Source organism: Coturnix japonica, chromosome 3 (assembly GCF_001577835.2).
Source record: "Coturnix japonica isolate 7356 chromosome 3, Coturnix japonica 2.1, whole genome shotgun sequence".
Taxonomy (NCBI): domain Eukaryota; kingdom Metazoa; phylum Chordata; class Aves; order Galliformes; family Phasianidae; genus Coturnix; species Coturnix japonica.
In genome coordinates, this window is record NC_029518.1 from 155,709 (window position 1) to 177,206 (window position 21,498).

At 41.2% G+C, this 21,498-nt stretch overlaps 2 protein-coding genes across 4 annotated transcripts in view; one reads left to right on the forward strand and one right to left on the reverse strand.

Moving 5' to 3' along the window:
* PCSK2 (proprotein convertase subtilisin/kexin type 2) overlaps positions 1-10,921 on the forward strand; it is a 90,865-nt gene extending 79,944 nt beyond the window's left edge. Inside the window, exons 9-12 of one of the 2 annotated variants that reach the window (XM_015856543.2) lie at positions 2,496-2,711; positions 3,964-4,064; positions 6,241-6,468; positions 8,644-10,921. In XM_015856543.2, coding sequence (XP_015712029.1) covers positions 2,496-2,711; positions 3,964-4,064; positions 6,241-6,468; positions 8,644-9,130 — 1,032 coding nt within the window. In that variant the 3' untranslated portion in view covers positions 9,131-10,921. The remainder of the gene's footprint in view (positions 1-2,495; positions 2,712-3,963; positions 4,065-6,240; positions 6,469-8,643) is intronic. The other variant, XM_032443384.1, reaches the window with a different exon arrangement.
* A 2,433-nt stretch (positions 10,922-13,354) lies between these two features.
* BFSP1 (beaded filament structural protein 1) overlaps positions 13,355-21,498 on the reverse strand; it is a 32,985-nt gene continuing 24,841 nt past the window's right edge. For both annotated transcript variants that reach the window (XM_015856544.2, XM_015856545.2), the window contains 6 exons: positions 20,013-20,108; positions 19,301-19,393; positions 18,518-18,625; positions 17,392-17,612; positions 15,771-15,856; positions 13,355-14,710 (listed from right to left, as the gene is read on the reverse strand). In XM_015856544.2, coding sequence (XP_015712030.1) covers positions 13,773-14,710; positions 15,771-15,856; positions 17,392-17,612; positions 18,518-18,625; positions 19,301-19,393; positions 20,013-20,108 — 1,542 coding nt within the window. In that variant the 3' untranslated portion in view covers positions 13,355-13,772. The remainder of the gene's footprint in view (positions 14,711-15,770; positions 15,857-17,391; positions 17,613-18,517; positions 18,626-19,300; positions 19,394-20,012; positions 20,109-21,498) is intronic.

Here is a 21,498-nt window from a genome sequence, read left to right on the forward strand (position 1 = left end):
CTGGAAATAGAAAACCTGCTGTTGCTGCCAAGAGAACTTCTCAGTAGCTGTCTGTGACTTTCTGAGCATATAGCCTTTCTCAGGATTTCATTCTGCTTAGTGTGATTTGAGAGGTGAGACTCTTTTAGGCTTCTCCTCAGTGCACTGAGATCCATTTTCAGCTGTGAGTGCAAGTTATGGCTTCAGATGGCTCAGAAGTGCAGAAACTCTGCATTGCTTTTGGGGGGAAATGAACAGATTTCAGCAGGATTCTGGAGAAAAAAAGATACTCTTTAAAATGTACCTTTTTGTCTTGCTGTCTTTCCTCTTATTCCTGAATCTTCATTCAGGCTCCCTCTGGTGTTTCTAGTGCCTATTACTATCACCTTGTCCAATCTTTTTATCATCCTAAAATCACAGCAGCCTAAGTTGAGTGACACCACTGAAATTATTGAGGTTCATAGAAAGCTGAGATGCAAATAGGAGCTTTCAGTTGGCTTTAAATGCAATGCTTTGTTGACTCCAGTGAGATTTTTCTGGTTTACATGAATACCATCCAGAGAATTGAATATTCACTTCATTTGAAGCCATACATTTCTGCGTGGTACTTGGTGTGATGCCTGAGGACTGTCAATGAGCAGTTTGCCTGCGCAAACAAGCCCCAGGCATCATTGCAAATTTGCACTTGGGCAGCTATCAGTTTGTTCCAGTAGTATTTGCCTCTTTCCAGTCCTGGCTGGAAGGGAAATGCAATAGGAATTAAAGTATTAAAAGGTAATTTAAGAAAACAACAACAACATTAAACACCATTACACCACACTTGTGGATGCTACGCAGGGCAAAGTCTGCTTCCTGACAACGAATGGACGCTGTGGAGTCTAACTGCCTGGCACCAGGCTACTTCCCTGAATTTTTCACATGAATATAAAGGGTTTCATCTCCATTCAAAATGGCTGGAAGGAAAGACTTGCTTAAGAACAGGCTCACACATGCCAAACATTCTGTTCCTGGCACCAGCAGCATGCCTTCTGGGGACAGACGGGTGCTCTAGCTGTCACTGAGGCTATCCAAAAAGGCACAGATGGTGACAAGGTGGTGTGATGGTGCATGTGGGCAGGACGGCAAGCTTGTGTTGTCGCCTGGGAAATTAGTCCAAAGCCCAGGTAGCAGCAGTCTGAGCACAAGCTCGTTATTTTGATTTTATGTATTTTTACAACAGCATCCTCTTCCTTTAAAACTAAAATGATTGATCTCAGATCTTGGTAGGAGTTCTCAGACTGATTTCAGTATGCTTATTTCATAGTCATCATCTTAATTATGAAAATCTCTGTCCTGAGGTGTTACGCACCCCAGTGGCAGCAGACCTGCTGTGCAATTCAATGGATTATAATGCAACTCTCTAACATGCTTGAAATAATGAGGTTGCTCTGTTCAGTGAGGTATGATGAAAAATAGAAGCTACTGCTGCGAGCTCAGATTTGATTTAAATTCTTTGCAGAAAAGGTTCCTATTAAAACGCCATTGCAAGTTGCTTTGTTTGCGTATGAATTAACTTCCATTTCTTGCTGGACAATTAAGGGACCAGAAAATATTTTTTGTCATCTTCTGCCCAGCGCACACGATCAGTGTGGTTAATGGAGGCCTTGCACCCTTGTGATGCTGCTGGAAGTAAATACTGGACTAAGTAAGTCCAGTAAATTAGACTAAATACAGAGAAATTTTGGCTGTGCTGGAATCAGCGGGAGATCCATGCTTGGTTTCAGTGGCACTGATCTTCCTCCAAGCATCAAGGCTCTGAGGTCTTACCTTTTTCCAGTCTTAAGATGTCATGAGGAGATGGAGTGGAGGTGATCCCTTCCCACTCCTTGCTTACCTGGAAGTGGGAGAGGATACAAATCCCTTTAACAGGAAGATCGTAGCTTCAGTATGTCCCCTTCATCTCTGGACTTTGCAGTGGTTTTGTAGACCATCTTTCTGTAGATGATTCATTTGATTTCTTATTTTCTGCTCGATCATAGAAGCTGATTTGCCAGAAGAGAACAGCTCTGTGTCAGTGATACTTACAGAGAAAATCTATTGAAAGGAAAAAGGTGCCAGATTTCCAGAGTTTGTAGTCCTCATCCAAACCTAATTAGATCTTACAAAGCCAGTGTCTGAGATGACCTATATCACTTTTAAAAGAACACCTTCGTTATAGCATTTAGACCTTGACATAAGCACTAATGAATCTATAAAACGTCTTAGCATCTGGCCCAGAAGCCTTCAGGGCATCAAGCAAAACAGGAGATAAATGGAAAAGCTCCATGTGCACGAAGTTGCACAGTTGGCTGTGGCTGCCAGTTAACCAGATTTAATAACCTGCAGAAGCCCATTTTATTTCAGCTTACAGCTGACGTATATTTTGTTTGGATCAGTTTTCTCCTTTAGAGATTCTTAGTTTCATAATTACATCTGCTGTTGAGCATAGGTGCTGTTTTCTATTTGTAAATTTAACCCTTTTTTTCCCCCTTTTACAGGGCCGGGGAGGGAAAGGAAGCATCTACGTCTGGGCCTCTGGAGATGGGGGCAGTTATGATGACTGCAACTGTGATGGTTATGCATCAAGTATGTGGACAATCTCCATCAATTCTGCAATAAATGATGGACGGACAGCTCTGTATGATGAAAGCTGTTCTTCAACCTTAGCCTCCACATTCAGTAATGGGAGGAAGAGAAACCCGGAGGCTGGTGTGGTGAGTCCAGATATTATTGTGGTGTTACTGCTGTCTTTCTGCACTCCCATTACAACTCTGACTGCTTTGGAGCTCCAGATGGTTCTTTGTTGAGGTGGATGTTTCCTCATCAGCAGCATGTGATTGTGCCAAAGCTGTCAGCTGAGGAGATGTGGAATTAACACTGAGAAAAGCAGTGATCTTCCATATCTTAGAGATTCATATATTTTGTGCTTTCCTTTATCAGAAACCAGAATTAGAAGTTCAATTGCTCTCTTTCTAGAAGGCAGTATGACAAAAGGCTTCTGTTTAAAGCTAAATGAAAGGGGTTGACATCTGAAATCATCCTTAATTATTCTGGCAGAGCAGTCACTAACCAGATTTCTGCTGTTCTAGAAGCTGCACAGGGCAGACAGACATTCAGTTGCCTGTAGAGGAAATGTGGATGTTCAGATTACCCTCAGAGATACAGTCATGTATACTCAAGTCCTTTACAGTGTCATACTTACTAGTGGAAAATACGTGGTTTATGTTATAGTCTAGCTGGGATTCCCTTCCAATGTACTGATACTGCTCTCCAGCACCTCCAGACTAGCTGGTATGTAGTCTGGTTCACAGAGGGGAAAACTGTGGTGTAGTAACTCAAGGTCTGCCCTTGCCAAAAGCCATTATACATTTTCCTTAACTCAATCTCAGGCTCCAAAGACTTCATTCATTTTAGGTAGCATCCTAAATGCCTGTGTGTGATAGCAGATAGAAAAATACTGGTTTCTGTCTTGGTTTCAGCACTGTGCTGGTGTCAGCTGAAGCGACACCTTTGTAACTATCACCATGAAATGCAATTCTAAGGTTTTCCCTAGGTTTGCATGAAGGACTGCAGCCTATCTTGACTTTGGAGTTGTATAAATCTTAGAAATCTCAGTACTGTTAACAATTCTAGTTTCCAACCCTCGTGACAACCATAAGGAAATTTAAGGCCTTTGGTTAAACTCTGCTTATAGGAGATAAATGTTGTCTGTATAAGTTTGAATTATAAGTGGTAGTGAACAATGCTTTCATACATCGTAACTTGCTCTTGCTCTACCTTCTATAACTATAGCCCCTAACACTTTTAAATTCATACACACTTCTAAAGGAGACCGATCCTGGGAACAGATACACAATTACTCTGAAGAGCAAAGGCACAAACTCCACTTTTTATATTTTTATATGTCTGCAGCTGCAAGGAAAATGGAACAATTCATTTCATTAATTAAATCTAATATAATTGCAGGCCACAACAGACTTGTACGGCAACTGCACCCTGCGTCACTCAGGAACATCTGCAGCTGCCCCTGAAGCAGCAGGAGTGTTCGCCTTGGCCCTGGAGGCTAAGTATGCTGTTAAGACATTCCTTGAGAGCTCTGGAGAGGAGTGGGCCTGGGGTTTGTTTAATGTTCATTGTATGAGCACATCCTGCTGGAAGGAGCAGGATGAGCAGCTGACGCGCTGCTGGATACAGTAAAGACATGGCTGGTGACTTTCAGGGGGAGCTACGGTCTTGCCAAAACCACAAGCCGCATTTTGATTGATTTGCTCTCTATGTGTCCTTTATACCCAGGGATTCGTCTTCCCAGCACTATTTGAGGGAGAGGTTACTTCATTTCTCCACATATTTTGTGGGAGTGCCCAGCTTACGAAAGCAAAATAATGAACCTGTAGTATCAGATCAGAGTTCACCTTGTCCCACAACCTGTTCACAGTGAAAAATACTTATGGGATTGAGTAACAAGAAGGGATTAAGAGCGATCTTTCACTTAAGCAGCTCGGGTAATCGGTTGTTTGGGGATGGAGGGAGCAGTCAGCCTATCCCTTTTAACAGCCGCAGGCAGAGTTCTCTTCCTAGCATATGTCCGACTCTTTTTCAGCTTGTCAGTGATTTGGCATCTGTATCGTCCAGTGTCAATCAATTCCACAGTAATAATATTTGTTGGCAGTGGTGTGGATTGCTTCTTTTGTCCTCCCTTATCCCATGTCTGGTACTCTGCTTTTGTGCTGTATAATTGTTGTGTTATGTGGAAGAGCAAATATCCAATGTCTATTTACCTTCTTCGTGCTACTTATAACACCGGAGAGAGACCTCTAGTACATCTTGCCACATTATCTTCTTTTCTAATGACCAGTAAAAGTTTTCCTTGCCATAATCTACACCATCTATTACCTTTGTGTTAAACTGTTTCATGAAGTGAAAAAGCATTTACTCAGCTATACAGCTTCAGTTGCTGTAATCTGAGCATGAGTTTAACACTATGTACATAGTTCTCTTTGACAGTACATAGAAGAATGAAGATTTAGCAGAGGAGACAAAATTTATATCATCAATGGAGAAATGATTATTGTGCTCAGAGCACGACTTGGACCAATTCTCATTTTTCAAGTTTTATGTGTGTCAAACAAACATGCCAAGTATCTTAACTTTGGACGATCAATCCTTCCAATATCAGATTTGTTCAGTGGGACAGCCACAAAGTAATAAATTAATATGGCTATAAAAGTATAAAAATATAATGAATTTTCTGACCATGTTTTGCACGTTTAACTTGGACCACAGTCCTAATTTCGCAGTAACAATAATCGTTACACTTTATTTGGGCTGCCTGTGAGGTGTGTAATAAATCTTGCCAAACTGTTGTGAGTAAAAATTAGACTAATCCTGTTGGTCTGCAGCTGTTTCTACAGCCTTTGCTGAGAAAGAAAGAAAGAAAGAACTGTCAGTGTCTCCTTCCACTCTGGCTGCAGTAAACTTCTGCTGGGCAGAATTTCTCTGGATGGGTAACACTTGCCTTCAGAGGAATGGCTAGCAATTTAACCATGCTGGCTGCTCTTGCCTGCAGTCTGTCTCTCAGCTCATATACATCTGACATGTCTCTAAAAACAAGCTAATCTGCAAGATGGGATGTTCCGTTCTAAGACGTAGCAGCTCTTAAAAGTTTTCAGTATGCATACTGCAATTGATCTTTGGCTTTCTGCTATCTCATGAAAAAATGAAAGTAATTGGTTATTCTCGTGTACATTCAGCATGCGTAAATGCATTAGTTGGGTCACAGAAAGCTGAAAAACAGATCCTTTTTGGGTTGATTGTTTGAATCAGACATATTATAATGTTGAAAGAGTTCATCATAAAACAAATGGAATAGCTTCAGTTATGTAGAATTAGACATCAGTTCTAAGTCTTCCAGAATAATAACTTATAAGTGCCCTTCCTGACATCATAATCACTGCAAAACTAGGAGGACAAGAGCTGATGACGAAAAATGGTAACAGAATTTAGACAAATGTTCCTTTACTGCATCTATCTGTGCTAGCAGATTATGGGTGATAAAGCTGTACTGTACCTCACAATGCAAACCTGCAGCCACCCACAGCCCATATATCCACATTCACAGTCTGCTGAAGTGACCAATAGCTTGTTTCTTAGAGCTCACCAGCTCACACTTACATTATTTTTTTTAGTATCCATGGGAAAAGACTGTACTGTTTGTCTGTTTTTCTCCCCATTACTTGTGCACAGCTCTGATCTGACCTGGAGAGACATGCAGCATCTGACAGTTCTCACCTCCAAAAGGAACCAGCTTCATGACGAAGTTCATCGGTGGCGTAGGAATGGTGTTGGGCTGGAATTCAATCATTTGTTCGGCTATGGTGTCCTGGATGCAGGAGCAATGGTTAAGATGGCAAAAGATTGGAAGACCGTTCCCGAGCGATTCCACTGCGTTGGGGGGTCAATACAGGAACCTGAGTAAGTCCAATATATGTGTTTTGCTTCTTCAGTCATTAAAGAGATAACAGGCGCGCAAACAAAGAACTCAATAAGCTGAGAAACATAATGAACACATAATGAACACCAGAAGAGTTAACAGCAACATCCATTTCTCATAAGGGCATGCAAGTATGTTTGCACCAAAGTTTGTGCGAATACAGAACTTGTGCGTGAGTGAAACCTGAGAGGCTTGCCCCATAAACTGCCCAAATTGCTGCCACATTAAATACTTCTTAGCCAAGTCTTGCTGACCTATGCTAGCAGATAAATTCATCTCCAGAATAAACAGTCATCTATAGGTACCAGACATTCAGTTTGAATGTTACAGCATTTAATTGTGTTTGGTTTATGTTCTTCAAGTCACTAATTGCAGGCTAGGTTGTCAAATTATTTTCTGATTACCTTTGCGTGCTAAAGTGAATGAGTCAAAAAGTGAATTAATACTACTTGACTACAACAGCTATCAATCAATTTAATTATTGAAAAACTAACCTAATGATGGCCAATTTATGTCTTTAACATTTGGAATTTGACATTTCGGTGCCATTTTTGAAAGCGTCATTTTTCTGTCGCAAGAAGAAATTAATCCAATATACTGCCCTAGTAAGTAGCTCAACCAGGCAAAGACTAAGTTTGCTCCCATCGTCCAGATGCGATTGCATTTGCAGGATTCAGGGTTTCTTGCTAATGAAATTTCTACTGTTCTTCTGCTTGTTTTTCCAGTTTGATCTTGCAGCACCAACATTTGTTAGATGTATTCTATATGTAAATATGTACATATATGTGTATATCTATTTTCCCTACATACTTAGGTAGACAGGAGTGGAACGGGGGTGTGTACCACAGCAGCATTACCCGTTAGAGGAAACAGGACGCCATATTTTGGTGCTGATAGAGTACACTCACACTGTAATGTCCTCCCTTATTCACTGCTGGAGATATAAGCATGGCAAAGCATTGTTAGTCGGTATCAGATGATAACAAGTCAGATTGCTTTGTTTCTGATGCTTCCCATGCAGAGAAATTTCAAGCAGAAAGCAACCGTGAGATGATGTCCTTCACCTCTAGCTGCCATGTAGTGGTGCATTTGCCTTGTGCTGAGGGACACAAAACGCATCTCAAGGGAATCAGACTGAAGTGTTCAGATACTTCAGCTGTATAATGTTTATGTTATACCAGCTTCTGCATGCTGAAAAAAAAATTAGTCTGTTCAAGGTAAGTGTTTGAATGCCTTGAGGATCTAGGCACAAATGTGTTTTTACTCTGCAAGCATTCCCAAGAAATCAACCCTCTAGTAAAGGAGGAGAGAGACAGGGCTGAGCTGATATTAGTAATATACTGAACAATACTTGGAGCTCATCTCAGGAAGAAGGAAGTTAGGCTTGAATAAAACACTTTCGCTGCTCTCTGAAGAATGTGCTATTTTAGAAGCCAAAGGAAAGTTTGGATTTACACTCACATTTCTTTTGGAGAGAAGGCGTTCTACTTACAGCATGGTCAGTGCCCCTTGAAATGGACACCCCAGGTTTCCTCAGCTGCGTGGGGTGCAATAGTACTGTGAATGCATGCGTGGTTGGCAGCTCAGCAAACAATTGTGCTTCCTTCCTGAGCACTCCTGTTCCAGATCAGCTCAAAACCAGTGATTTTCTTGGAGCTGAGACAAGGTTTAATATTTGTGTTAGTTTCTGAATCACAGCAAGGATACGGACTTGAAAACTGCTGCACTGAATTTTTGTGCAGCAAAAAAAGAGTGGTTTGCTGCTGTCTTTTGAGGTGACTGACTACTCATGGCTCTTTAACTGAAAACACACATTATTATGCAAATACCCAATAATAGAAGTGAGAAGTAGAGGCAGCTATTAAGTAAATGTTAACGTTTCTTAAATAGCAGTTATGTACTTCTTAATAGTATTCTTTCTCTTGTTATGTAGGTGTACATTTCATAATGTATTTTCAAATTAGGGTTCTACTTTCATTTTCTACAAAGAGAATGTTTTATTTCTGTCTGGGTTTGCATCTATTATTTCCTTACATTTCCACTTGTTAATAAGGAAAACAATACAGTTTTTTTCTCAAGGGGATCAATAAGAAGTGGTTTTAGAATAAGTGCTGTATATGTCCTTTTAATTTGCTCAATTTTCTTTTGACCTACAGAAAGATACCACCCAGTGGCAAGCTGGTCCTCACACTTACAACTGATGCTTGTGATGGGAAGGAGAATTTTGTTCGCTACCTTGAACACGTCCAAGCAGTTATAACTGTGAACTCAACTCGGCGAGGAGACCTCAACATCAACATGACCTCACCAATGGGAACGAAGTCCATCCTACTGAGCCGACGGCCAAGGGATGATGACTCCAAGGTGGGTTTTGACAAATGGCCTTTCATGACCACACACACGTGGGGAGAAGACCCCCGAGGCACCTGGGTTCTAGAGATTGGGTTTGTTGGCGGTGTGCCGCAGAGGGGTGTGCTGAAGGAGTGGACACTGATGCTGCACGGGACTCAGAGCGCACCATACATAGACCAAATAGTAAAAGATTATCAGTCCAAACTGGCCATGTCCAAGAAGGAAGAGCTGGAAGAAGAGTTAGATGAAGCAGTGGAGAGAAGCCTGAAGAGTATACTGAGAAAGAACTAGAGCTGTTCTGCATGACAGTGTCTTTCCTTTCCCAGATCCTTCTATTCACCTTTCTACTATCCAAACCTCTGTGTTAGACATATAACAATGATTGTCTCTGTAGCCAAATTATCACTTTCTTGATTTTAAATTCATATACTGTTAATAATTATTTTAATCACCACCAAAGCAATCTTTTTTTTTTTACTCTAAACCACAAATATATTGTCCCCCACCAAATTCTGTGTACAGTTTGTGACTGTAAGTGATTTTTCTTTTGTGTCATACAAATAGGTAATACCTGTAAACATGCTTGTAGCTATTCCCTTCATATTTTTGTGGTTACTGTTGTTTGTATTAAAAAAAAAAAAAAAAAAAAAAAAGAGTGAATTTTAATATTGGCTGTTGATGATAATGGATACATTTTAAACAATTATTGTGAGAGACGGAATTTACAAAGAGATTGGCTGGAGAGGTCTTTGAATGTCTAACAGCTTCTTTGGAATCATGGTCTTCTGTGGGACTTTTCCCACTGAGTTCAACAGAAATAAGCACTTGACCCTAGAAAAAGAGATGATTCAGAGATGATGAAAAATTATCAGTCCAATTTTCAGTAAACCAGTTTTAGAGTTTTCTTTAGTATATACGCTTAGACAATATACCTTTTAACACTTCAGCCACAGAGTGGTTCTGCAACAAGCATGCAATTGGAAATGCAAGGCAATGCGTGAGCAAGGTGATAAAGGGAAGTGCATTGCAAAGAGTCAGGGCATTCTAGAAGCACAAATTTCAGGTTTGTTTAATTTATTTTTAATGTTGGCAACTTAAATCAGTTTATCATCTTACAGTCATATGAGTATGTAGGGAATGATCTGTAGGATTCCTTGCAGCCTGTGTGCCAAAGTGCATCTGCCCACCTCTATACTTAACGCTCTATACTACAGCAGCAGAAGATGCAGCCATGTCAGCATTTCCAATCTCAGACCCCTGTTTTCTGGGGTTTTCAGCCTGGCTGTCAGCAAATTGCTGTGGGAAATATGAAAAATGCAGCTTGAGTCCCCAAACCATTTTAATTCAAATTTCACTTTTAAAAATAGAGATCTGTTATTTTTGTGTTATACAAATATATTTAAGGAGAAAAAAAATATGCCTATGTAACTTATGTGTAATGCAACGTCGGCCTTCTTCGGAAAATAAAATATAGTGCATTTGGGAAGATTTGTCAGTAATTCTTGCTTTTGGTGTCAGTCCCATCTTCACCTTTCACAACAGTCTTTCCTGCCTTGGGGTCTGCTCTGGCTGTAGCTGCATCACGCTCCTCTGTGTGGACTCCTCAAGGTAACAACCACTACAGGTTCTCATGTGTGAGAGCCCAAACTGAACCTCTGAGAAATAAAGGGTCTTGATTCTGCAAGTACTTAGGCACACAGTAACAGCAGCAGACCTACTGAAGCACTGATGTTAAACAGATGCTTATGATGTCTGCAGATCCAAGATCCACTGCTTAGAGATCCACTCTTTTAGCAGTGACTAGTTTCAGAGTTTTATTATGTATTTTTAAAATAAAGAGTATTCATCTAAGGTGTTTTACTAAGAATTTTCCTGGCTAATCAGGTGTGCAGTGGCAGATACATAGTAAGCAAATATTTATCTAATACATTAAAAATGTAACCCAAAGGTTATATGGTGTCTACGTTTCACTTAAGAATGTATAATTTCTTGTTACTCCAAGTGAATATCCATCTTCTGTCCTTCCATCAGGCCTGTTCTTTCCTTTCCAGATATAAATGCAAAATAAAGAGCTAAACCTAATCAAAGTCTATGTGAATTACATTGTGAACCCCGGGCAAGGAGCCTCATGCTATTCAGAGACAGGGTCACATTTGGATAACACAGGTGTCAGAAGGACAAGAACCAGCCCCCTGTGTGTTTTCTGTTTTTAAAGCACTCTTGGTTATTTGTTCAGATATATTACAGCATCAGCTGTGTTTAACCTGCAGATTTAAGAATTAAGCCAAGGACAAGATAGACGCGCTTGAAGGGCCTACACTGACAGCATGAGGTGTTCAGGGAAGGCACAGAAAGAGCAGCATATGCATACCAAAGGGAAGAATTTTTGTATTTATGCATCTTCTTGTATGTCTAAGGGCATAGAACACCCCTGTAGTACTTCTCTATGTTACATACAATATGTATGCTCAGAGTATGTTAAATATATCTGCTTATCGCTATCTAAAGAGTACAAATGGTATGTAATGTATATAACACATACATGCACCTCATTACCTTTTGTGCATGCGTGTTGAAAGAAACAGATAAAACTGGAAGATATTCATGGGCTTCTGGAATGTGGAATAAGTCCATGTGAAAATCTTAAATGAATGTGTACATCCCTTTCTATTGCATACATATAATTCTGCAATTCTGTTCAGTCATTAAATAACTTATTTAGCAGCAAAATGCTATGACTGATCATATTTTCCTGATATTTTATCATGTACTATAGTGAGTTTTCATATGGGCACATCTAAAGCTACATGTATGTGCAATATAGAGATCTACTTCAGATTCTTCAGCATTTTTGCACCAGGGGAATCACTGAGAAAGACGTCAAGTTAGAGCCAGTTTTTATGATATTGCTAATGGGAAATAAAGTTAATTTATTAGAGTTTATAATAAGGGGGAAATTGACACTCTTGAAACAGGTGAATAATGTTTAACCAAAGGGCTGTGGTGATGTTTTATAACCCAAATTAAATAAAAAGCTGTTGTAAATTGGCAGGTCTTACCAACATTGCTTATCTGACAGTACACGGGAGACGCTGTGCTGCCAGTGGGGTGACTTCCTACCCTCCTGCCTTTCATACTGATAAGGAAATCAATATCCCACCTTGGTTACTGAGAAAACAAACACGATCCTGCAAGAGTGGGCAGGAACAGAAGAGCAGTAGGCTTAGTGATAATTTTGTGTCAGGATGGGACAGAGAAGATGAAGGATGCAGGCTGGAAAGAGCCTTGGGCACTGCTTTCATGGCTCAAACCCAGTGGCTCCAAGGGAAGCTCTGCAGATGTGTGATTGCTGACCTGCTGCTATCAGTGGGGAAGGATTCCTTCAAGAAGGAAGACATTGACATTTTTGCACTGTGTTTCATACATAGTGGCAGTTCTGGCCCTGAGGAAATAATAGGATCTACCACAGCAGTATTTTTCTCTGCTATTTAGGACACTTAGATCCACAAAAAAAAAAAACAACCCTATTATTTCCCTCTACCTGCCACCCATGTTTTTTGAGTAGGTTTTAAGCACACATAGCCCCACAGTGCAGCGTATGTTTGGTTTTAAAATAGCAACAGCTGTAATTTCTTACCACTCCTGCAGCAGTAGAAGACAGCTGGAAGTCTCCTCATCTAGTTCTTCTCATCACTGAGGTGACAACGCGTCTGTAGTAATCTGTCTTATTCCAGGCTTTCTTGAATAAATGCTCACACATATATCATTGCTACACCTCAGCGTTGGTGTTTGACAGTCTGCATTTAAAGCAGTGGATATAATCCATAAATCACGAGATTTACTACACATGGCATCATTGTCATTATGAACAATAACTTCCTAGTGTTTTTTCTCTATTGTTTTCCTATATGTTTAAAGAAATATGAGGATCTACCCACTGTCTGCTGCCATGGTTGTGGCTGGCAGCTCAGAGAGCATTACAGAATTCAGGCCTTATTTTAGATATTGCTCTACATTAGCAAATGCAAGTGACTGGGATGCAACAGGATCACATGGAAGCATCAAACTCTGCACAATGCTACAAGCCAAGGAAATAAGCAATGAGAAAAAAAGAAACAAACAAAATGAGGAGTGTTTTGAATTGCCTGAAGTCTGCTCAAAAGCTTGTTTGCACTCAGAAATGCCTTGAGTATACAAGCAAAGGAAAAAATAACACCTTTAGAGTATTTTAGAAGGGTTTTCCCCTGCTTTATTTTGAAGAAACTTCAATTTTTGTTCTGAGTAGATGTGCAGTAAGAGCTTATTTCAAGAGCAGGGGGTTTGTTTTCATATCCCAAAAGAGTGCTCTTCCAAGCTAACCTCTGGTTGAAGGACAGCAAGCGGGAGAGATTTGGAATGGGTTAGAGAACTCAATTTCCCACTCCTCCTCTGGAAAGACTCCTGCACACCTATTGGTTAACTTTTAGTGGTACAGCCTGTTATTCAAAAGTAAAGGCAACACAAACCCACAGTGGGTACTTTCTGTAGAAGGAAAAGCTTTTATTAAATGAATCGGATGTCACATTAACATTTGCAGCTGTCTGGGAGATGGGGAATCCTGTGGCAGCTATAGGAGAAGTAGAGGAATATGCACTAGCAAATCTGCCCTGGATACTTTGGAAAGCCAGGCAGCTCTGTAATGATGATTGATTTCAACTTGTCCTTATTGTGAAAATAAGTTGCATAGGATCTGCCCATTACTCCTTGTCCTGGAGCAGTCTCACATTTGTTACAACAGAGGCGAGCCTACATCAGACAGAATTTTGCCATCAAAGTATCAATCTGTTCCATACCAAACAGCAAAAATCTCACTATTGTATCATTCTATCAGGAAAAAAAAAAATAAAAATTGCATCATTTAATAACTATGCCAGACAAGTTGACTGCTTGTCACTTAAGAGCCTTTGTCACCCGGTTTCTTCTTGCTTGTCTTCTCTATCATCGTCTCCACGATCATAGCTGTCTCTTCATATGTCTGAATTCTGTCATCAGAAAACTTCTCGATGGACTCCACCACCTCCACCTTCTCGTAGCTCACGGAGCCAGGCAAGCCTGCTTCCCGGAACAAGATGCCCTGTTTATCTTCTTGGTCACGCTCTGTCTCTTGAAGGACTCCTGGCTCAGCTGGGCTTATCAGACCCTGGGAAGGAACTGCCTCGGGCTCGGAGACATCTGGATACTTTGTGACTTGCTCAGTTTTCCCCCTTATTTTGCCCCATTCGAACAGGTCTTCTTTCTCCTCCTCTTTCAGTTTATCTTGGGTTTCAATCTCGTCCCTCCTTTCACAGACGTCCCTTTTCTCTTTTTCTGGTTGTTCAGTAGGTTCGGGCAGCTCCGGTATGGGCTCCACATCACTACCAATCATTACCTTCCCATTGCTGGTAGAAACTGTGATTCCTCCCCCAGCTGGGATGGATGAGAAGCAAGGTTCTTCATAGCCTTCCTCCCCTGTTACCAGCACATAACGCCCTTTGGGGTGGGAATCAGCTTTAGCCTCTGGTCTCTTGTAAACTCTTATTTTCTCCCTCACAATGTTACACAATTTATCAAAGGCTTTACTTATCTGGGCTCCATCGGGTACGTCCTCAGGGACTGCTTCTTTTTCAACAAGTTCTAATTCCTCCTGTCCAGGTTCACATGTGACTGAACCTTCATGTCTAAATTCCAGCAGATCTTGGTCAAAAACTTCCACAGTTCTTTCATACATTTTTTCAGGTGAGAGCCCATCAGTTATGTCTTTAGACATGATCTCCTTTTTCCTGGATAGTTTCTTTGTCAGCGCTTTTTGCCTGGGCTTTACACTGGCAATCTCTTGCATAGCCTGGGTGATATCTAGGGAAAATGAAAACAAAGCAAACAACAGACAATTCTGAACACAGCTGCTGCAAATGCTGGAGCCATCTCTCACTCTCACTGCCTCAGGTAGGGAGCTGAATGCAGCAGCAAACGTGAGCACACCTACTCGTACATTACACAGCCTCTTCTTTTGCTGGGGACCCCTTGGCCAAGCAATCATTTCACATCTGAGAGAGTCACATCTATAACGTGAGGATATGGCCTCATGCCTCGTGGATCCTTTTCCATTAAAACAGCTACATTTCACAGAACAGTAAGAGAAACTACACCTGTACTCCTAAAACCAGCTTGTCTTTATTCTGAGGGGTGGTCTGCTGTCAATAAAACCCCAGTGACCTTGGATTTAAGCTGTAGTGAGTGATGTTGTACGTTAGTGCCTACACTATCTTGCTATGAACAACTTCTTGTAAAGGGTGTTCTCTCTATTTGTTCCTGGCCCTCATCACTAGGTTTACAAGCATCCTAATTCAAACAGGCAATCCTACAACAACAAAGAAACACCTCATTTAGAAGCAACCATGTCAAGAACTGTGGAGACATGGCACTGAGGGATGTGGTTAGTGAGCATGGAGGGGATAGTCTGGGGTTGGACTTGGAGATCTTTGCAGTTTTTTTCAGCCTGAATGATTCTATGGCCCATAAACATGACCAAAAAAGTGTTCTTTGCCAGTCTGAAGCACGAGCCACATCCTGATGCTATCCACACATGGTTGAAGTTTGGGACAGCAATTTGTAACAAGTCAGCAAAATAAAATCCAGCTCCTTCAGTAGTTTTATGTGTTCTTTGACTTGGTTCTATTGATTGGCCGAAGTAGTAAATTCCAAAAATAAGAAAAGAAATTAGTTGGCTTGGGGTTTTGGCCTTGGACAGCTTGTCTCAAAGCCAGCTGAGGAAAGCTGAAATTGCTGCATTCACTTAGCAAGCCTTGAGTCAGGCTGTCACAGCTGGTGTTTGTATGGAAGACAAATGGAAAAACAGCTTAAATTACAGTGATGCTGCTCATGACAGACACAGGAAGACATGCCACAGGTTTACCTCTTCCCCTCGAAGCTTGAGGCTGGACAGGTCTATAGATCTGCGTGAAGAGTGTGACTGGCGTTCCTGCTATAGCAGAGTTTAACCTGCCGGAGAAGACGCGCAATAGTCAGACCTCTCCCCCTCATTTCCACCACGAGCAAGTGAAATTGTGCAAAATTAAACATGGAGATTGAAGGAAGAATATATTTCCCTGTGGTGAGGAGTTATAAAGAGAGTGGTGAGAGCTACAGTGCCTCCATAGGAGCAGGGCTGGCTTCCAGCAGCAGGAGCTGTGGGATGTGCACAGATAGTAAAGAACTGCAGCATCAGGTTGTAATTTATCACAACACCTTGAAGGGGAGGGAAGATTTGGATTGCAAACTGCCCATCTATGTCTACCCAAAGCCGTGCCTCTGCGAAAACTACTGTACTTCTGCCTCCAGCAGTGCTTGGGACAAAACAGGGGCCATGCCCCAGACCAAGGGGCAATATGATGCAAATGAGAAAGCAGACAGCCACATGTCAATAAGCACTATTTTGTTTTTCCTTTGGCGTCTGGTCTCCAAGATATGCTCATATACATTATTTAACCTCTATAGTATGAGAATAACTTTGTACCAAAGGAAAAAATAATGGTTGCAGAGGTATTACCTACATTCTCCTACAGCCAAACCTATAGGAGGTCCCCGTGCAGTTTGTATTCATCAAATGACGTCATCACTTTGTAAAAGCTGGACAGTAAAGAGTATGAAATTTGGTAACGTTTAGACATTACCTACTAATGCCTGACTTCAGAGGAGCAAGAGGAAAACTGAGCAGTCTTTTTTGGAAAATATTTGTGGAGTTGAAAGCATTGGGGTTAAAAAAAAAAAGAAAAAAGAAAAAAAAAAAGAAAAAGAAAAGAAAAGAAAAATAACAACAAACAACAAGAGGGTTATATGTAAACTGTCACCACATCTGTGGCTTCACCAGTCTGCTCTGCCATAAATTGAGAGTATTTCTGTCTTTTGGGAGAATGTGTATACAATCTGAAGGGCATCTCTGTGCCTAGCCTAGGGCTGCAGCTCCATCTGCAGTCAGGAGTGATAGGGCCAAGACATAGGTTTCAGTGCAGATTGACCCTACTGGATACCCCTCATCAGGACGCACTGTTCAACATGGGGTGCTGAGTCAGCCACTGGAGAGGTGGATGGTTGACACTAGAGTTCCTCGGTAGACCTCAACACAGTCCAAAGCTTTGCACATTTCTTACACTGTTTCCCTTTTGACTACGAGCAGTTTTGCTGTGGAGGAGTGATTTGCTTTGCAGGAATTTTGCCCTGCCCGTCTGGGGCCCTATGAGCCTGCCTAGAATGCTCCAGCAAGGTTCACTGAACACAGGCAATGCAGAGGGAATTCAATTGGCTTCCATGTCCTTCTGACCTCTGTGCACTGAAAGGAGAAGCACAGAATGGCACTGACCCTTTCATTAGTAGGGACATTAGCTTGTTTTGCATCTGTGTAAACCGTCGTTGGAAAAATACCAGTGAAAGGTGTAAATTGTCCATAGATCATATGCCCTTGGAAATACTACTCTTTCTTTTCAAATATGATAAGAGAGACCTCTGCCCTCCAGCAGAGTGCAGGAGCCCGGCCTTACCTGCTGTCCTCATTCTCAATGATTCTCTTGTAGCGCTCCAGCTCATTCTCCAGGGACTGCTGGTAGATCACCAGCTGGCGGCAGTCAGTCGTGTACTTCTCCAAGGTCCTCTCTGCTTCTTCTATCCCCTTCCTGAGGTTCTCAATCTGCTCGTTGTAAAGCTGAATTTCATCATCGTAACTCTCCTGGGTGTTTTTTATCGCTTGCTCCAGCATAGTTGTCTGGCAAACAAAGTTGGTGAATAACAGAATCAGCTCTGAATTATTGGGTATCCCCATCTGGTAGGTATTTCAAAGGGGATAGAAGGCAAGACATGATCTGTTGAGCTGCATTGCTGACACATAGAGGTAAACTAAAGGTCTGTGCATTTTAAGTGCTAATCTCTGGAACACACACTAACCAGGAGGTGGCGATGAGGTCCTTCTAAAGCAAGGGATGAGATTTAATGCGAGCTGTTTCACCAGCTCTGTTCTAACTTTCATCAGATGTTTGGCTACTTATTATAGTTCATCTATCACTTGGGATTTTTTCCCTTTTCGAGCATATTTTATTAAAGAGATACATTCAAAAAAATGTGATGGGGCTACAACTTGTTAACAGATTCTTTAATAACTGAATGATGTCTGCATTTTATAGGCAGGATTTCCAGAAACCTTTTAAAAGAATTAATTTAGGATCTAAGCCCCTTGGCACTGATTCAGCTATATATGTTCCGTGCTGAGAAGGTGGAATCCATGTAACATGGTTGTCATGTTCAGAAAATGAAAAGCAAATGACCTCAATGACAATTCAGCCATCAGATACAGCCTTCACTGTCACAATCAACCACGTCATCAATTTCCATACATAAAGTTATTTAACTCAATCACAAGGCCTGAGAATGAATCAATTAAGAAATTCTTTCTAAGCAAGATAGTCCTATCCAGTCCTATCTATCTACTAAGAAAACATTCCACTTCACAGAGGTAGATGTGCCATATGCAACTCTACATGACTGGTTTCTGTTCACTTCTGCTGCTCCATCTCTTTTCCCCTCTTTCCTCTCCTCTTTCATCTTTCAGTTTTTAACATGTGCCCATAGAATCCATAGTGTCATAGTTGTATTTATGTCTGACAATGGCAGTACCTCTGTCTGCAGCTTGTATTTTTGAGCCTGTAGCTGGCAGAGGACACTCTTGTATTCCTCCAGCTGGCTCTGCAGAACAGGGATCCTCCTTTCTGCTACGAGTTTTTCCTGGTTGGAAGAAAGCAACATGTGTGCAGGAACGCATGTTTCTATTAAACAGAAGGAAAAGTTACCACTGAAAATAAAACATAAACACACACAAAATGACAATAGATGAATGGAAAGTTGAATACTGAACCTCAAGAAAACCCTTGTGGCATGACAAAAAAGATAAAAGCTGCGATGCAGTAGTGCTGTAAAAGCAGAGCTTGTGCTGAAGGTAGACGGTTCATGTCTTCTTCTAATAAATGTCCTCTGTGCAGCTACTCAGATTGGTGTGAATTCCCAAGTTTTCATCCTGTTTGAAGCTATTTATCTACTGTTATTCACGTCAAGCTTTGTTACAACAAGATTTACCCTCTCTGAATATATGCGTATATCCTGCCAGCTCCAACTCATACTGGGAGCACAACTACTTCCACCACATTTGAACTACCCATTTTTTGCAGCTAACACCTACGCTGACATGCACCTGTCTAACACACTGACCTGTCTCTTGCTCACTTCAGTTTTCCAAAGCTACAATTAGGTCTTTTTCTAATATTCAAAATTCAGCATTTAATCACATTAGTTGCAGTATTCATCTAATAAGCTGAGGGATCTGGTATGCTTCAAGAATCAACATGGATTATTTTACACTTCTTGCAGACCCTGCAGCATGCATTTACCAACAACAACACCTACCTCAGATATGCCAGTAGTTATAGGGGACACGCGAGGGGTTGTCTGGATGATCTGCTGTAAAATGTTGACGTAGGTCTGGATTTCCATGAGGTTCTGCAGTAAAGCAAAAAACATTTATCATAGCTGCCTATAATGCTCTACATGTCTGAGACTTACTCCTAGTTATTTATTTATTATTTCAAGACATGGAAGTCCAGATCGTGTTAAGACTTTCCACTGCCCTCTCAAGGAGATAGGGGGTGCATGTATTAAAACTGGCAGCAACTTAATCATACAGCCATAGGATAATATCCACTGACTAACCAGAATGCTCTAGCCTAGAAAATCAGGATCCTCTCTTTCATGAACCCAGTAGCTTCCTAGCATGAAATGTAAAACTGCCTGATCAGCTTGTTGGTTTAAATGATAGAATCATGATAGAATATCCTCAGCTGGAAGGGACGCACATCATGGTAACAGGTCAAGGAATTCAAAATATTGCTACTGCTCTAGATATTGGATTCTGAGTAAGTCTCTGAACGCCCTCAGACACTTATTAATGGTCTTTGTCCCACACTGTTGCTGTTGTAATCACTGACTATATATAAATTACACACTAAAACACAAACTAAATTTCCTTTTATTGGCCACTGTAACACATCATGGAGAATGATGAAGCTTCACACATATCTAGAAGAAAGCTCTAAGAAAGATGGCAAATCCAACAAGTTACCTTCTTATATCTGTCTTTTGTGGCATTAATGTCATCCTGCAGGAACTGGGACTCAATCTGCAGCTCCAGGTTGCACAGCAGTGCTTCATCTGCTTCCTACAATACAAAGAGAGACTTAGTACATAGAGAGTCAGTACACAGGGCTGGAGTGACACTGATCTACCATGTGAATCGCTTCACTGCTGTATGAAGAACGAAAGTCTACTGGGAGAAATAAGAATATTTTGAAAGCAATGAACAAAAAGCACTTTATACACCTTGTACTCCCATTGTACGCACTGCTTTTCTGCATAAATATAATTTATGGTACAATTTAGCACAGGCAGAGTCAAAATATGCTTACCACATGCTTTATGAATGCTGGGATCCGAGTAATAGGCAGAATGAAATACTGGTCAGTGACGCTAAAAGACTGCAATGGCACATGAATCTTAAACAGATGACATCAACAGAATATGGCATTGATTTCTCTAGTGCTCCTGATAGGGCATCTTGAGTCATTTCTAATATCAGCAGTGAAAAGTTCCCTTGAAAACAAACAGACTAGTCCAAACTATTTCCACTTCTCCTTCCATTTTTTTTTCACATATGTATTGGCAGTAACTATACCAGTACTAATAAGAATAGCAATTACAAGGAAAATGATGGAAATACAGAAGGTATAAGGAAAAGGGAACTCACCAGAGCTGAGGCGATCCTCCCTGGCAAGCAATCTCCAAGAGATGCTGCCTCAGTGAGGGTCAGCCCTTAAATGAGGTCTCAGAGGAGGTGGAGTCGAACTCCACCCCTCCAGGGAGCACAGCTACATAACTTTCACCTGTGCTCTCACAGCTGACCCCACACTTGCCTCAGCTGATTAATCAGTGGTTCACACTGTGATCTCCCATACACACATATCACAAATATTTGTCATATTTGGAGCCATTTCTGGAACTAAAAATGACAGATGAGCAAGAATCAAAAAGTCAGTCTGCTAACTTTCTATTATTTATATGTTAAAGGCTCAAACTCATCCTTGGTGCTAGAGATAAGAACAGACCAACAAAGCTGAATTTCTCCATCACTGTCGCTCGTGATAGTCCCAAAGTTGAAAAACTTTGGGAAAACTATGCCATACTTCATAGGACTTTGACTGCACAGTTCACTGGACTCATCTGTCTCAGTGAGCAGATCATGGGTTGAATATAAAATGCTAAACTCTATAGGCACAGCATGTGACTGGTAGAAGGGAATTATGCTTTTTTAACATGCAAAACATGCACTATTCCAAAAATGTGTGGATGCTGCTGTTTCATTATGCAGCCAAGCCTCCCAGCGAGTTCTGCTGACGCACTGGGAGGCTGCCCATGGACACACTGCTCCAGAGCCATCTCTCTGCTTAGTGAGGCAGCAGCTCACCCAAACCAGCACATTCGCAGCCAGTCATCATGACTGCACCCTGCTTTTCTGCATCAGAAGCTGTCCCTTTGAGTAGAAGATCAGTGCA